The sequence below is a fragment of the Chinchilla lanigera genome, unplaced genomic scaffold (assembly GCF_000276665.1).
Source record: "Chinchilla lanigera isolate Chin_1 unplaced genomic scaffold, ChiLan1.0 scaffold00092, whole genome shotgun sequence".
Taxonomy (NCBI): Eukaryota; Metazoa; Chordata; class Mammalia; order Rodentia; family Chinchillidae; genus Chinchilla; species Chinchilla lanigera.
The window spans coordinates 7,038,746-7,055,802 of NW_004955493.1; the positions used below are offsets into that span (position 1 = coordinate 7,038,746).

Sequence of the window (17,057 nt, forward strand, 5' to 3'; positions counted from 1 at the left end):
CGCTGGTACCGCAAAAAACAAAACAAAATTTTGGGCCTGGGATAGCTCAGAGGCACAAGCGCGTGCCTGGCAAGTGCAAGGTCCTGAGTTCGATTCCTGGGACCAAAAAAAAAAAACAAAGAAAACAAAGAGCGTGGGGCCGGGAGGCCTCCTTTATCCGGTCTTGGGATTGGCACTCACTGCCCCTCGCCCTGCTCCGGAGGTTCCAGCTCGCGCACTCTAGCCCGCAGCGCCCCGCCCCCACCCCTCCCCAGCGCGCATGCGCCGAGACCAAGCCCCGCCTCCGGGCCAGGGGAGGGGCCGAGGCGCGCCGCGGGTCGGCCGGGCGCCGGCTTCCGGGTGGTACGAGCGCTTGGGGGCGGAGGATCGATGTCGCAGAGTGGCGGCGGCGAGTGGGCGTGTTCGCTAGAGGGTCCGGCAGGACTCGGGGTCCTCGAGAGCAGGCGGGAGGGCGCGGAGGGAGTCCGGGGCGGTCGACGCCCGCCGCCCTCCACCCGGCATGTCGGCCGAGGCCTCGGAGCCCGCGGCGGCCGCGGCCCCGGCCCTGGAAGCCGCTAAGCCCGCGGGTCTGGAGCCCGGCGCCGCCGCCTGCGGGCTGAAGCCGCTGACCCCGAACAGCAAGTACGTGAAGCTGAACGTGGGCGGCTCGCTGCACTACACCACGCTGCGCACGCTCACGGGCCAGGACACCATGCTCAAAGCCATGTTCAGCGGCCGCGTGGAGGTGCTCACCGACGCCGGAGGTACGCGCCGCCCTTGCACGCGCCTCCCTCGCCCCGGCCCGGCTCTGCCTCCGCGCTTTCAGGGCCGGGGCTCCTCCCGCCCCCGCCTCGCGTCTTCCCTGCCCTTCGCATTCGCAGCCTCCCTCCTCCAGACCGTTACCCCCGGCAGTAACCAGCAGTTATGGGACCCTTAGCTCTTCGAGGCACCCTGGTAAGTGGTTCGACCTGTCACCTCTAAACCTGTTACAGGTTCTCCCACTTTCAGCCCGCAGCTCAAAAGACGTGGGAGCAAGCCCTGCTGCCAGCAGCACCCCTTCAGGCAACTTTCATCGTTTCTAACAACTGCGCAGCCTTTTGCACCACCCACCCACCCCCGTCCCCCGTGCCTCGGGACCCCCAGCAGCCAGCCTGGAGACCCGGGAGATGTCTGTCTCCGTGTTCCCGTAACACAGGGTCCTGTACTCTCTAGGAAGCATCCGTAAATGCAGGTTGTAGGAGAAGGCCGCTCTGGGGTTACCAGCAGCACCAAAGTGGGGGGTGCACAGTTCTCCGTGGCAGGTGAACCCTGCCTTCTTGGAGTGTCGCCTTCGATTTGGGGAACCACATGATCTAGTTAAAAGTTTGCGTATCCTTCCTGTCCCTCTGCGCGGAGGTGGATGGGGATTCAGAGGGAGTTAATGAGTATTGTGGAGGAGGAAAATAAAAATTCGGGAGGTAAGAGTTCAGCCTTCAAATATAGGTGAACAATTCATTTAATTAGTATTATGTAAAGCACCAGTTGGTGTTGGAGATTTTTTTTTTTTTTTTTTTTTTTTTTTTTTTTTTTGGTCTTTTTTGAGACAAGGTTTCGTTATGCAGTTCAGGCTGGCCTTGAGCTCACAGTGTAGCCCAGGCTGACCCCAAACTCAAAATGATCCTCCTGCCTCAGCCTCCCTAGTAGCTGGGCTTACAGGCATGCGCCACCACGCCCGGGTGGAGAGTTTTTGATAAAGGCACCTGACAAGATTAGTTTTACAGACTTTGCCTTTTTCAGGGAGATAGCATAAGCTAGTGAACAACAAAATATATGTATGTAAAACTTAAAATGGTAGTGAAACTGGAGAATGGGCATAAGGAATTAAATAGGATGGTCAGAATTAACACCAGGGGTTAGGGATTTGTGCATAAGGTAATTCTGTAAGAACTTTTTCTCGGTGAGAGCCTTCTAACTAGAACAGATTTGGGAGGGAATCAGTTCTCTTGTGGTAGGGTATGTGTAAACGCCTCTAGGAGATCCCATTGGAGATACAGTATTTGAAGAATTTCTTAGGTATGGCAGAAGTTTGAGGCAGATCAGTATTCATACTTTCTTTGTTTTTGTTTTTTTGGGTTTTTTTGCCTTTTTGAGACAGGGTCTCGCTATGCAGTTCATTCTGACCTTGAGATCATTTTGTAACCCAGGTTGGTCTCAAACTCGATCCTCCTGCCTCAGCCTCCCAAGGGCTGGGATTACAGGCATGAGCCACCACCCCCAGCCCAGAGTGTCTTTGAAATCTTTTTTAAAGAAAATTTGAGTAGCTCCAGGGCCCCTACCAAAACCACCCTTCCTAGCAAGACGTTGAGGTACACGCCTGTAATCCCAGCAACTGGGAAGCTGAGGCAAGAGGATCCCCACAAGTTTGAGGCCAGCCTGGGCTACATAGTGAGTTCAAGGCCAGCTTGGACTACATAGCGAGACCCTGTCTCAAAAAAACCCGTAACAAAACAAAAAACACCCCTCCTCCTATCTCTTCCCACCCCACCAGGTTGGGTGCTGATTGACCGCAGTGGCCGCCACTTTGGTACAATCCTCAACTACCTGCGGGACGGGTCCGTGCCACTACCTGAGAGTACCAGAGAACTGGGGGAGCTACTAGGTGAAGCTCGCTACTACTTGGTACAGGGCCTGATTGAGGACTGCCAGCTGGCACTGCAGGTGAGGGTCCTCCTCCACCTCCCAAGTGTCTGTGCCCATGTGCCTGGGCGAGCTGCCCAAGGGTTGGCTGTTAGGACAGCACAGAGGTAGACGGCCTGGAGAGCCTGGCTCTGACTGCGCGTACTCAGAGTCCCTTCACTAGCTCAAGCCAGACTGCTGTGATGATTGAATCCCTGTTCTCTGCTTCTCGCCGTTCCTTCCTGGCCAGTCCAGCTGCCTCGCTGCCACCTGAGTAATCATTCTTAGGCACGTTCCCGCCAGCTTGAACCACTGGTGAGACACGCATGGCTGCCCCATCGCGGCATGTACCACCGGTCTAGTCATGTTCATCAGTCTCTTTACTAATAAAATTAACTAATAAAATGAAAAGCCGCCGATGGGACAGTTCATGCACGAATCACTGGTAGTTCGTGTCACCCAGCACCGAGACATACGAATTAATGGCTGTCGTGAACATGTCAAACACAGCCCCAGTCTGTTCTCTCCCTTGCTCCCAAGCCCTGGATACTCCTCTATGTCACCAGAGGAAAAAAAAACTAAATTTAAGTTGGAATATAATAACCTACCTGACTGATTTACCCTGAGAGGCAGCAGTCCTGTGCCTCTCCACCCAGGGGCGGGCAGGCTCGCTCTCTTGCTTTTCCTTTCTTTCAGAGCAGCGAGATCCTTTCCTCGGGTAAAATGTCACAGAAGCAGAGCCACTGTCTGTAAATAGGACTGAAGGGTTCCAGGCCCCACTCGCACCTGCGGAGCCCCCCTTCTGTGTATCCCTCGGGCTTCTCAAAGCTCAGTCGGGGCCCAGGGCTTTGGAGTCACCTGTCCCAGCCCATTGAGTGACCTTGTGTGAGTCAGTTCCAACCTCTGGCGTTCTCTCCTTAGGCTCTAAAAGATCACCAAGAAAAATAAGTGCAGTGTAGTGGGTTTTACATAAAGCCTTTCACTCCGTTCAAGTTTTATAACATTAAAACGTCTTTTATGACACAGCAGTAATAAGAGTTAATGCTCTTTATAGGTTACAAAGTGGTGACTTTGAACAACTTTCTCTCATCTCAGGGCATCCTTATTTTCCTTGAAGCCCAAAGGTCTAGCATTCCTTTGGATGGTCTCTGTGCTTTCATACTTCCTGCCTGCGGCTCATAAGGGGGAAATGCATTTTTATGCTCATACGTGTGTAACTGAAGTTTATGAAAGGGTACTGCTAGTGCAGTGCCCTTTGATAAATTGTGTCCCCTCCCACCCTCCCTTTGTTCCTCTCTAACACGTCTGAGACTCATTAAATTTATTTCATGACCCATTAACAAGTTACAGCGTATAGGTGCGAAACATTGAGCTAGATCCTGGGAGTACGTTCCCGCCGTATGCTGTCAGATTGTGTATCGGGGTGATTGTGCTATCTGCTTGTGTGTACATTCTGTACCCTTGGTTGACCTAAAAAGAAACACGAGGGAAGTGGGATGATGCCCTCAAGGTCAGTGAGCCAGTAAGTGGCAGAGTGCAGATTCGACCCCAGGTTACCTGACTCCCGGGTGGGACGGCGTTTTTTCCTGCTGCAGCAGCCTCCGGCCCAGGTTTCCAGAGACCCTGCCCGGCCCCACTGCCCGCAGCTCAGCACCTCCCAGGTACTGTCATCATTGGCCCGTGCAAATCTTTTATTTTTCCCCTTCATTCCCAACCCCTTGCCCCCTTCCCCTTGCCCCAGGGTCACCCATTCAATGCTAATGTTTGTGTGCGTACACTGTACTTGGGCTAGGCTTATACTCTTGAAAAGCAAAAACACTCTTTTGTATATGTGTGCACTTTAAATTACCATAAAGGGCATTGAGCTTCGGATCCTGTTTCACAGTTTTTTTTATTCTGTACTTCTTTGGAGATCTATTGATGCTGTTGGACGTACATCTCATTCCTTGCTTCCAAGAGCTGCATAGGAATCTATGTTTTTGCTCACTGTGTTTTATTCATCCATTCCTGTGAGGTTGGAGACCCAGCTTACCTCCCACCTCTTCTCGCACAAACTTGTACACGTCACCTTATGATCCTGAGCCCGTTTCTCACAGTGGTAGCTGAGCGCATTGCTGTAGATGCATGCAAACTTAACTTCCAAATGGTCGTAGTATTGGTACTCATGATCCACAGAGTAGAGATTCTGCTTCTGCATAGTCTCGGTGACACGTGGCCACCTGCATCTTTCTAATTTTGCCAGTCTGATGGGTGTAGAGTGATCTGATTTTCCTTTGCATCTTCTGACTACTAACGAGGTGGAGCTTTTTTTATTTTTTGAACATCTTCATACTCGACAGCTTTTTGGTGTCCCTTGAATTGCTTTTTTTTGTTAAATTGCTTTTTTTTAACCAAAATTTCTACTGAATTTCCTTCCTGCTGCTTGGCAGGAGATACTTGCACATTTTAGTCTGGTTTTTAAAGGAAAATTAAGCCATATTATATAATGGCACGTATTTTACATGCTATAAGTCATGTGGAGTTTTTTGGTTTAGTTTTTTAAAATCTTTTAAGACCAGAACATTTATTGTTTTTGTTTTTGTTTTTTGTCTTTTTGAGATAGGGTCTCCCTATGCAGATCAGGCTGCCCTTGAGCTCACTTTGTAGCCTAGGCTGGTCTGGAACTCACAGTGATCCTCCTGCCTCAGCCTCCCGAGTGCTGGAATTACAGGCGTGTGCCACAATGCCCAGCCAGAACATATTTTGTGACTAATAGTCAAAATTCTCAATAATTTTGCATGCTACATGAGCTGCTTTCTTGAGTTTAGGTATTGTTCTTCACAGAATCAATGCTTGAATCTGCAGTGCACACTTTTTAGGTGCCCTGTTTGCCCAGACCCCATGGTATTTCATCTTGTAGCCTTGGCATACCAGTTCTACCTTCTCTTGTTCTTGTCAGGGAAGACACATTTGCCACAGGTCAACTTGGGACGGTGGTAAGCTTTAGGGCCACAGAGGCAGCACAACCTGCTCATCTTACTATGACTTTCTAAGTGACACCGTTCCCTAAGGCAGTCATGGTGGACCTGTGAGAGCTTTCAGTGATACAAGCAGCCCACCGCCTCAGGTTAACCACCACTACCCTAAGGCATATGTTGTACGTAATAAACTAGCCTTTCTCCCAAGCATCTAGAGTGATACAGTTTACCCATCACAGTTGGGAGAGTTCCAAAAGTACTCACATTTTTTACTGAGTTTTAAGATTGAGATGAGGAATCCTAGTGGAGAAAGTCTGTTCTATATAATAATTCGTAGTCAATTTTAGATATTGCCAGTATTTTCTTTTAGAATGTTCCCTGTCTGTGAATCTGGTACTAAGTAGAAATCCTTGGTTTTAAAACAAAATTACAGTTAGCCACGTATTATTTTTAAAGCAGTATTTATCAATTGTAGAAATTTAGGAAACAGATAAATAAATAAATACAAGCACCAAATACTTTTCCAGGTCTTTGTGTGTATCCGTGCGCGTGTATGTGTCTCTGCTAGAATCATGTTGTATGAACCATTTTGTAACCTGCTTGTTTTAGTCATTGTTAATAATTGCCATCTTGCCATATCAATAAAGTTTTTATCTGACGCCCAGGGCATACTTCAGTTTCCCAGTTGTTCCAGAAATGTTTTTATAGCTGGTGCTTCTAAACCAAGATCAGTGTGGATCTGTGCCTTGTATCTGGTTATTCTGTTCCATAAGGCTCTTCCTTCCTAAAACAACCCCTTCTTCATCCGTGATGCTGACTTGTTAAAGAAACTGCCAGTTTTCCTGCACAGTAACTTACCAGTTTGCCTGGTTTACTGTTGGTATCATTTGATTTGTTACCGTGTTTACTGTTTGTTTTGTTTTTTATCTTTTTGAGACAGGGTCTCCCTGTGCAGTTCAGGCCGGCCTTGAACTCACATTGTAGCCCAGGCTGGTTTCAAACTCACAATGATCCTCCTGCCTCAGCCTTCTGAGTGCTGGGGTTACAGACATGCACCACCATGCCTGGCGATACCCTATTTATTCTGAATTTCCTGTAAATTAGATCATAAGTTTAAAGGCTTGATATTAAACATTTTGGTTAGAGTACATTTTAGGTAATGTTCCATATTTTAAATTGTATTACACCGAGAGACCCACAGTATTGCTAATATGCCTCTTGCTAGTGATGCTCAGAGTGACTCCCGGACTGAGGTGACTGGTTTGAGGCCTGAACTGTAGTCATAGTTCCTCGCTGCCAACTATCAAGTCATCTGTATGGTGTTATTTGGACACTGTGCAATTAGCAGTTACCTTATCTTCAGCACACCAATTGGTAATCCTTGCCCAAGTCAGTAATGTCACTGGGATGCTTAGAAGTCTGTTATTTCCTCAATGTGTAGCCGTGCTTTCTGGTGTCAACTGAGGTTTTTTTTTTTTTTGGTTTGGCTTGATTTTGAGACAGGATCTCACTATGTAGTCCAGTGTGTGGAGTGCTGGGCTTACAGGTGTACCCACCATACCTGGCTTTGTTTTGTTTTTGTTTCTTTCTTTTTTGAGACAGGGTCTCTAAATTGTCCAGGCTAGCCTCAAATTCATGATACCCCAGCCTCCGCCTCCTGAGTAGCTGGGATAACAAGTGTGTGCCACTGTTCCTGGGTCAACTGAGACATTTGGGTGGGGAGGGGGATGTTGAGACAAGGTCTCGCCATACAGCCCAGCCTGGCCTCAAAGTCATGGCAGACACCCTGCCTCAGCCCCCCAAGTACTGGGATTACAAGTGTGCACTAACACGCCAGGCTTCCACTGAGAAATTCTTGACATTAATGTCATCAAACGACTTACCCTTTTATTGGCCAGTGTTGTATCCTTTTAGAGTCTTATTTAAGAAGTTTTCCTGTGGACTGGGGATATAGCTCAGTGGCACAAGTGCCTGCCTGGCAAATGCAGGGTCCTGAGTTCGATCCCTGGTATCAAAAAAAAAAAGTTTTCCTTTAAATTTTTTTTTTTTTTTAATTTTTACTTTTAGAAAAAAGATCTCAGTGTGCAGTTCAGGCTAGCCTTGAACTCACTGCATAACCCAGGCTGGCTTCAAACTTGGAATCCTGCTTCAGCCTCCTGAGTGCTGGGATTACAGGTGTATACCACCATTTCTATTCTGTATTTTTATTAGCTTTATTGTTTTCTGTGTGGATTTTTCATATAAGCACATTCTAATCTCTGAAACTCACTTTTGTGAATGTGGTTATGAAGGGATTTAATGCTTTTTTTTGTCCTCCATGGAGTGAGCTAGTTTTTCTAGTACCATCTATTTTTTTTGTTTGTTTGTTTGTTTTGTTTTTTTTCCAGTACTGGGAATCGAACTCACGACCTCACACTTGCCAGGCAGGCACTGTGCCGCTGAGCTAAATCACCAGCCCCTCTAGTACCATCTATTAAGCAGTCTTTGAACGTCAGCATCCAAGAGGACCACCAGTGATTCTTACCTCCTTGTACCCAGCCTTTTGTCTAGTTTCCTCCCGTACTGAAGAAGGCTAACCAGTCGGAGGTTGCAGAAGTGATAGTGTGTGGCTCCTGAAGCTAGGTCAGAAAGGCATTACCACTTCTGCCTCTTTTGGGTCATTCACTCTGGGAAGCCAGCCCTTATATGAAGGCACAAGCAACCCTAGAAGAGGTTTCCCTGGTGAGGAACTGAAGCCTGCTGACAAAGGCGGCACAGACTCCCAGCTGTATGGCGGAACTGTCTCAGAAGCAGATCCTGAGCTGGGTGTGTTGCTTCCCACCTGTAACTCCCCCAAAAGGGGAGAAGCAGATCTTGCGGGCTCAGTCAAGACCAGATAATGCAGCCCTGGCCAACATCTAGGTTGCAACTTCATGAAGGACCCCAGGACAGGGCTTACCCAGCTAGGCTAGTCTTAAGTTCCTGGCCCACAGATCATGTGTGTGGTAAGAAGTGTTCAGCAGAGTTTTTTTTTTCTTTTTGTACCAAGAATCGGACTCTGGACCTTGCACTTGCCAGGCAGGCACTTGCGCCACTGAGCTATATCCCTGCCTTTATCATAGTTTTAAATTGTTAAATTTGTAGTAATCTGTTTCCCAGGAAGAGAAAACAGATTTTGGTTTCTGGAGTGTAGAGTCTGCCATGAAAAAAATCGTAAAATATGGAAGTAGCTTTAGAACTGGGAAGTGGGCAGAAGTTGGGAGGACTCTGAGCAGAATGTTGAGCCTCCTTTGGGGGAGCGGCGGTAAGAGCATCAAGAATGGTTAGGAAAATGTTACTGGAAATTGCTGGAAAGCAGATCCTGGTTATATGCAAAATAATAACATTGTCTCCTACAGTAACGTATAGTTAGGAAGAACCCTAATGAACTTGGGTGATCTAGCTAGGGAGATTCCCAGACAGAATGTTTAAGGTGCCTGAAGAAAAAACAATTGAACAAAATGCTCGAAACTGTTGGATTTGAAAATTTCCAGCCTAGCTGGGCGTGGAGGCGCATGCCTGTAATTGCAGCACTTGGGAGGCTGAGGCAGGAGGATCATTGCGAGTTCGAGACCAGCCTGGGCTACAAAGTGAGCTCAAGGCCAGCCTGACTGCATAGTGAGACTCTGTCTCAAAAAGACACACACACAGACTATATATATATCCTTTCCAGATATGTAGATAACAAATTTGTTAAAATTAACATTCTCTGACATCTAAGCAGAGGTCAAGTACAGAGCATTCTCAGGAAAACATGGTCTGAAGATGAATCTGAGACTGTGATTATAAAGTCCTTTGTGATCCCAGCACTGAGGCAGGAGAATCGCCATGAGTTCAAGGCCAGCCTGAACTAGATAGTGAGACCTTGTCTGAAAAAAAACAAAAAGAAAAGGTCCTTTGTGAGGACCTCAGAAATATCCAAGAAGATACCTCAGGACCATTTGATCAGATTATTCTGAGCCAGCTGCACTTGTGAAAAGTTGAAGGGGAATGGTGTCTTCGGTAGTCTGAGCACAGCCCGAAGGAGAGAGAGGCTTACTTCACAGAGACTCATGGCTGTGGCCTTTTCTTACGCACTAAGCCCCAAAACTTACAAGATACTCAGAATTACAGTGGCAGAAACGCTTGGACTGAAAGGCGCAGATCCCGAGTGAAGAGGGAAGAGAGGCCTTTGAGTCCCTAAACTTCTATAGACAGGAAGCAGGCTTAGGAAACTGGAGCCGCAAACATGTTTCATCGAAAAGGAAGGATGCCGCGGGCAGGAGCCGTGGAGAATCATTCCTGAACAGGGCAGGCATCAAAGAGTTCCCAGGGCCCAAGTGGATCTCGGAACCTCTAGGCTGGTGCCTTCCATGTCCCTTCTGCCTCCTCCCCTTGTGAACAAGGGGTCCTAGTGGCGGTCCTGTTTCTACTGCATATTGGCTGTGTCGGGGAGACACTTGGTTTTTTTGCAGTTCTTTAAGTAGGAAACGTCCTTCAGGCGTGATAAAGAACTATGAACCTGACCTAGAAGGCAGCGTTTTGGGCTGAGTGTCATGGTGGACCCTTTTAATTTCAGCACTGTAGGAAGCTGAGGCAGGAGGATTGCAAGTTCAAGCCTACCCTGGCTAATTTAGTGAGACCCTATCTCAAAATGTAAAAAGGATTGGGGATATAGTTCAGTGTGAGGGCCCTGGTTCACTCCCCAGCACCACAAAACCAAACACACACACACACACACACACACACACACACACACACACACACACACACGCAGCATTTTGTACTTCGAGCCACTACTGTAATGCGAATGCTTTTTGCCTGAATTGGCAGAGACCAAAGAGTGGACCATGGAGCCGACCTCTTAGGTAACCCCAGTGGTTCTTGTCCCCAAGTCTTCATTCCCTTCTACCCTGAATAGGGCTGGTGAAGTGATGTACGAGACAGTGAGTCCTGTACCTTGGTCTGTTTGGGATTATCTGCTTTGAAGAAGCCAGCTGCTGTGTTACAAAGAGGTCCACGTGGCAGGGATGAGCCGCTGTGAATTGACCAGCTCTAAGTTCCTCAGAAGTGATTCTGCCCTAGGTAGTCATGCCTTCACCTCAGACGCCCTGTTATGGTTTGTGTCTGGATGTCCACCTCCCCTCCCCAAAGCCTCATGCCGTCATTTTTGATTGATTCATGGTCCAATGGGATTATGGGTGTGAGTGCTACACCAACCCTGCACTGGATGTAGCAGGGCAGGTAGCCTGCATACAGCATAAGGGAAGAAAAGAGGCTGCTTGCTGCTGCTCCCCTTTTGCTCTTGCTGCTTTTGCTGTCTTCCACCACCATGAACTTCTGCCCTCTGCCATGTGCCACCCTGCCTTGGAGCCAGCCAAGTATGGACTGAAACCTCCACAAACTGTGAGCTACATAAACCTTTCCTTCATTTTGGGCATCAGGGATTTTGTCTCAGCAACAAGAGAAAAGTAACCAAGACACTCCCCAAGGCCTGCTGACTTTGGCTGTACAAGAAAACTCAACGCCAGAATCACCTGGCTGAGCCACTTGAAAATTCCTGGCCCTGGAAATGGAAACAATAAACTTTGTGGTGTTCATTTAAGCTTGGGGTGGTCTATTACATAGGGGTGGATAACTGTTCTGCACCCTTCCTTCCCCCGCTCACTTTTGTCTTTCTGTAAGTCGCAGGTACACACGCTGGACTGTCTCTGAGTACTCTGTTGTGTTCTGTTACATTTTGATTTTGTTTCCACACTAGAACTAAAGTATATTCATTATTTTAGCTTTGTAGGATATCTTAAAATTTGATAGAGTCTCATCTTTGTAGTTCTTTTCTAAAAATTGATTTAAGTAATTACATCCTTTTATTTATATTTACCTTAATCTTAAGGTTTTTTATTTTTTAAATTTTATTATTTTATTATTTTTATTTATTTATTTTTTGTCTTTTTGAGACAGGGTCTCACTGTGTGGTTCAGGCTGGCCTTGAGCTTATTTTGTAGCCCAGTCTGGTCTTGAACTCACAATGATCTTCCTTAGCCTCCTCAGTGCTGGAATTACAGGTGTATACCACCATGCTCGGCAGGTTTTTGGTTTTTTGAGACCAGGTCTCACTATGTAGCCCAGGCTGGCCTTGAACTCACAGTGATTCTCTTGTCTCAGCCTCCCAAGTGCTGGGATTACAGGCGTGTATTCTTTATTTTTTGAGACAAAGTCTTAACCATGTTGCTCAGGCCAGTCTCAAACTCTTCTAGGCTTATTGATCCTCTCACCTCAGCCTTCTGAGTAGCTGGGACTACAGGCATATGCCACTGCTCCAGCCTCCCATGTTAACTTTAAACCTCAAGAGTGTCTCAGAAAAACCTCTGGAATTCACACTAGAATTGCACATTTAGTTTTCAAGATTGGGTGAGGTAAGGGGTTTTGGCATGAAGATTCTAGAAGACAGAGAAGAGAACCCACGTAGCCAAGCATGGTGATACACACACCTGTAATCCCAGCACTCAGAAGGCTGAGGCAGGAGGATTTTGAACTCAAGGGCAACGTGGACTTCATAGAAATAACCTGTCTCTAAAACAAAAACAACCTTTGATTCGGATTCCTTCTCAGCCTCAGCCTGCCTAACCAGGGTTCAGCGCATACCTATTGAGCACTTATTTACGTAGTAGAAACTTGCTCCCCAGGTAGCAAGGGACAGGCTGTAATCAAGTTACAGAAAGTTAGGAAATGTCAGGCACTTGAGTGCCGTGAGGGAAACGAACCAGTAACACGAAGTGGAAGGGGCAGAGGGGCTGCTTGAGGCGGGGCACCGAGGAGCCAGGACTGGTGCTTTGCGGGGGCGCTCTGCACTGAGGTCTGGGTGGCACACGGAGCCAGCTGTGGACGCAGCTGTGTGAGAACAGCGGCCCGGCACCAGGGTGGGCCCAGCTTGATGTGGAAGGAACAAGACGGGCCGGAGAGCCGGAGCCCCAGGCAGCACGGGAGAGTGGCGGAGCTGAGATCAGAGAGGTTGGGTCCTGCGGACTCCTAGACCACTAAGGGGTCTGGGTTTTTGACCCTAAGGCCCACTAGCAACTCCTAATGGCCTTTAAGCGCGGGTGTGAGTGACTGGTTGTGCTGTTAACTACCTTCCGCTTCTTTCCCAGCAAAAAAGGGAGAACCTGTCCCCGCTCTGCCTCATCCCCACGGTGACATCTCCCCGGGAGGAGCAGCAGCTCCTGGCCAGCACCTCCAAGGTGAGGCCCCCAGCACTGCGGGGTGGTGCTGAGGGCTTGTCCTGCAGCCTGACCCCGTGCTTCTTCCCCTCTGCCCCGACAGCCCGTGGTGAAGCTCCTGCACAACCGCAGTAACAACAAGTACTCCTACACCAGGTGACCGCGCGGGGCCTGCGTGTGGGCACATCGGCCTGTGGGGTGGGAGCCTGCCCTGCTCCTGGCCCAAGGGAGGGCTTCGTCCGTGCAGAGGGCCCAGGGATCCCTGATGCCCTTCGCAGCTCTGCCACGTGCCTGCTGGGCACCTCGGGCAGGTCACCCCCTTCTGAGCCTGTGTTATCATCAGGAAGCTGGAATTTGGACAAGGACCAAACAATGGCTGGAGCAAGGGCAGTGGTACCTGGGTTCACAAACACTTCGCCTTGCAAGCAGAAGCTTTTGGCAAAATTCTGTTCTTGTTTACAAACTCTGCATCAAGTGACAAATACGGCCGCGGCCATCTTTACTACACAAACACAAACGTTGCCATCTATTCCAAAATCGTAGAGCAAAGTAAGTGCGTGAACCACAGTACACTGTAGTTTTTTTGTTTTTTTTTTTTATCTTTTTGAGACAGGGTCTCACTATGCAGTTTGAGCTGGCCTCAAACTCACTTTGTAGCCCAGGCTGGCCTTGAATTTACAACGATCCTCCTGCCTCAGCCTCCTGAGTGCTGGGATTACAGGCGTGCACCACCACAGCAGGTGGCAAAATTTTGTTCTTGTTTACAAACTGCATCAAGTGACAAACATGACCGTGGCCATCTTTCCCACACAAACACAAATGTTGCCATCTATTCCAGAGTCATAGAACGAATTTAAGTTTGTGAACCACAGTACACGGTAGTTATTTTCACACTACATCTAAGAGCTCTCCCCGTTAACTTTCACAACCCTCCTGACGCTTGAGGTAGCTGTTACCTCCATTTGCAGATAAGGAGACCGAGGCACCAAAAGCTGAGGTAACTTGCCCCATGGCACTCAGTGAGGGAGTGGCAGAGCTGCAATGGTAGCTGGGCTCAGGAGACTCCCTGGAGCCACTGTGCTGGCACCTGCTCAGCAAGTGCTGCTTACCTTCGGAGGCTCCTTTGGAGCAGAAGCACATGGGACCCAGGTGCCCCATCCCGGGGAGACCAGAGGGAGCGAACCCAGTCATGCTGAGGCCGCCTGGCCTCTGTCCTCAGCACTTCAGATGACAACCTACTTAAGAACATCGAGCTGTTTGACAAGCTGGCCCTGCGCTTCCACGGGCGGCTGCTCTTCCTCAAGGACGTCCTGGGGGACGAGATCTGCTGCTGGTCTTTCTATGGGCAGGGTCGCAAGATCGCCGAGGTGTGCTGCACCTCCATTGTCTATGCCACTGAGAAGAAGCAGACCAAGGTCAGAGGGGTGCAGGACCTGAACAGGGAGGGCATGGGGTTGGCAAGACCAGGACCCTAGTCAGAGGCAGCGAGGCAGGCCAGGGAGGGAGAGTCCTGCAGTGGGAGTCGGGGGCTAAAATTCCGGGGCTTGGTCTGTAACTTGGGCGAGTGGTCTCCATTTCTTGACCTGCGAAATGAGGGGTTTGGATCACAGCGGGGTTTGGTTTTGCTTTGTTTTTGATGCTGCAGATTGGACCGGGGGCCTTGCATAGAGTAGTGTTGTTTTTCCTCTCTTTTTTATTTTTTAAATTTTGTGGCCCTGGGAATTGAAGCCAAGGATGTGATCTGCCCCTGAGCTGCATCCTCAGCCTGAGCAGGTTTGTGTGCAGTTTTCTGTGTAGAAGGTCTGTGGTGCCCTTTAGAATCTTGGACCACTTAGAACACAGCTGGGTTTGCAGATCACGCCTTGTGAACGTGACAGTCATCTGCAGATACTTCCTGAGCACCTGCTCTGCCCTGAGCATAACCGTGGGCATCAGAGTGCTGAGGAAAGTGCCCCTCCTTGCCCATCCTTCGAAGCCCAATAAGAGAGCTGCTTTAGGTGCACCACATCCCTGCCAGTCTCTCAGCACCCAAAGTTCTTTCACACCTCCTACCTATTCCCACTTCTTGGAATTTTCTTTCCCCATACCTATCTGCCTAGTGAGCTTGTATTTTTTTGTTTGTTTGTCTTTGTCTTTTTGAGACAGGGTCTCACTATGTAGTTCAGGCTGGCTTTGAGCTCACTGTATAGTCCAGGCTGGTCTCAAACTTGCAATAGTCCTCCTGCCTCAGCCTCCCAAGTGCTAGGATTACAGGCATGCACCACCATGCCTGGCTGTTTGTATGGTTTTGTCGTTTTTTCAGACAGGGTTTTACTATGCAGTTCAGGCTGGCCTCGGATGCACTATGTAGCTCACGGTGGCCTTGAGCTCATTGTGATCCTCCTGCCTCAGCCTCATAAGTGCTGGGTTTACAGGTGTGTGCCACTACGCCTAGCTCTGTACTTAATATTTATAACACAAGCTAAACATCATTTTCCCCCTGGGACAGCTTTGCTTATAACTTCAACCCAGACACTTCAGACAAAGCTAGTAATGCTCCCTTCTTAGCCGGAGACAGTGTTTATTGTAGTCTGTGATTTGGGGGAGGGATTGCTGCCCGAGGGCACTGCTGTACCTTTTTCTTTCTATCCCCTTAATACTAGCCTAGTCCTTGACTGATCAAGGAAACATGCTTAGAATGTGCAGATGAATGAGTGAGTGACTCAGCTTTCAGGAGGTTTCTTCTGCAGTTGGAGAGATAAGACAGACCAATAATTAGAATACAGCTTCAGAGCTATGTTCATCGCACCCTTCCGGGACTCCTCCGTGGGCTGCCCAGTCACTTCTTCCACTTCATTCCTTTCTGTTCCTTCGTCACTCTGCCTCAGTGGCCTTGGCCTCCCTGCTGATCTGTGATCTGTACACTGGGCACATTCCCGACCCAGAGCTTTCACCCTGCTGCTGCTCCCCAGCCTGCTTTCTCCAGCTGTCCACCTGTTTTGCTCCCTCCCGGCTTGCGTCAAATACCACCTTCCCAATGAGGCCTTCCCTGAACTAACTCCCTGTTGGAAAGTGTGGCTCTCCTGGCCAGGGCCATTCTCACCCTGATCTATTCCGCGCAGCATTCGTCCTCTAACTGTGTTTATGCTTCGTTGCATGTGTCCGAGTCCTCCCCCAGAATGCAGCCTTGCTGAGAGCAAGCGCTTCTGTCAGTTCTGTTCACTGATTGCTTCCCCGCTCCTAGAACAAGCCTGGCCTAGTGCAGTGAGTCCGTAAGTAATTGTCCAGTGAGAACAGACCGAGAGACTTGGCAGTGAAGGGCAGAAGAGAATCGTTCTGCCTGCCTGGGTTCAGAGCTGGGCCTTGATCAGGACTTCGCCAGGTAACGCAGTTGCAGCGAGAACAGTGAAGGCCTGAGAGCCAGCGCACAGAGGCTGGGAGCCGTGTGGTGCGGGGGCTGCCAGCAAGGGGCTGTGACGCCGGACTAGAGGGAGGAGCTGGTCACTGCTGGCCTTTTGCAGGTGGAATTCCCAGAGGCCCGGATCTTCGAGGAGACCCTGAATATCCTGATCTATGAGACGCCCCGGGGCCCAGACCCAGCCCTCCTGGAGGCCACAGGGGGTGCGGCTGGAGGTGGTGGCGCGGGCCGAGGGGAAGACGAGGAGAACAGAGAGCACCGCGTCCGCAGGATCCATGTCCGGCGCCACATCACCCACGACGAGCGTCCCCATGGCCAGCAGATCGTCTTCAAGGACTGACTTGGACCCTGCCCTTGCCTCCGGCTTCAGGACCCAGCCCCTCCCGCCCTGTTCTCCCTTGCCCCTGTCTTCGCCCCGGCTCTGCTGGCCAAGTCGCGGGTCTTCGTTCTGCCCCCTCGCTGCATGGTGCGGTTCGCCTTGACCCTGTCCTCCCTCCTACTCAGCGCTAACACCGTCCATTCCAGCCCCTCCCCGCAGGCAGAGCCCTTCGGAAGGCGACGTTCACCCCTTCCTCACCACTCCTGCCCCGCGGTCTCCTCTCGCCAGCTGGTCAGGAGGACTCAGAATTCCCTTTCTCTTTTTTTAGTTCCTTGTACACAAAAGTGTTGAGCCAGCCCTTCGGAACCTCACCGGCTCTGAGCCGCCTCCAGCCAGCGCCTCCTGCCTGCGCTCCCCTCCCTGCTTCCTTAAGTTTGTCCTAGGCTGGCCTGTCCCCGCTCAGCTGTCTTCTTGATCTGTTTCATATTATTTATTGTTTTAATTTTCTATTAAATTATTGGAATAAAGTTGAGTTG

General features: G+C 49.5%; 1 protein-coding gene across 1 annotated transcript; it reads left to right on the forward strand.

The window, feature by feature from the left end:
* The first annotated feature begins 281 nt into the window (after positions 1 to 281).
* Positions 282 to 17,053, forward strand: Kctd13 (potassium channel tetramerization domain containing 13). Its single transcript, XM_005405231.2, has 6 exons — positions 282 to 743; positions 2,507 to 2,676; positions 12,737 to 12,826; positions 12,909 to 12,961; positions 14,025 to 14,220; positions 16,306 to 17,053. Exons 1-6 carry the CDS (start codon positions 500 to 502, stop codon positions 16,540 to 16,542), a joined length of 990 nt encoding a protein of 329 aa, XP_005405288.1. The 5' UTR covers positions 282 to 499; the 3' UTR covers positions 16,543 to 17,053.
* Positions 17,054 to 17,057: the final 4 nt, after the last annotated feature.

Bases quoted from the DNA above. Each gene is read 5' to 3' on its own strand.
- Kctd13 (XM_005405231.2), top strand. From the start codon at position 500: ATGTCGGCCGAGGCCTCGGAGCCCGCGGCGGCCGCGGCCCCGGCCCTG. The intron at 744-2,506 runs GTACGCGCCGCC...CCACCCCACCAG, and splicing joins GGTGCTCACCGACGCCGGAG to GTTGGGTGCTGATTGACCGC. The intron at 2,677-12,736 runs GTGAGGGTCCTC...CTTCTTTCCCAG, and splicing joins ACTGCCAGCTGGCACTGCAG to CAAAAAAGGGAGAACCTGTC.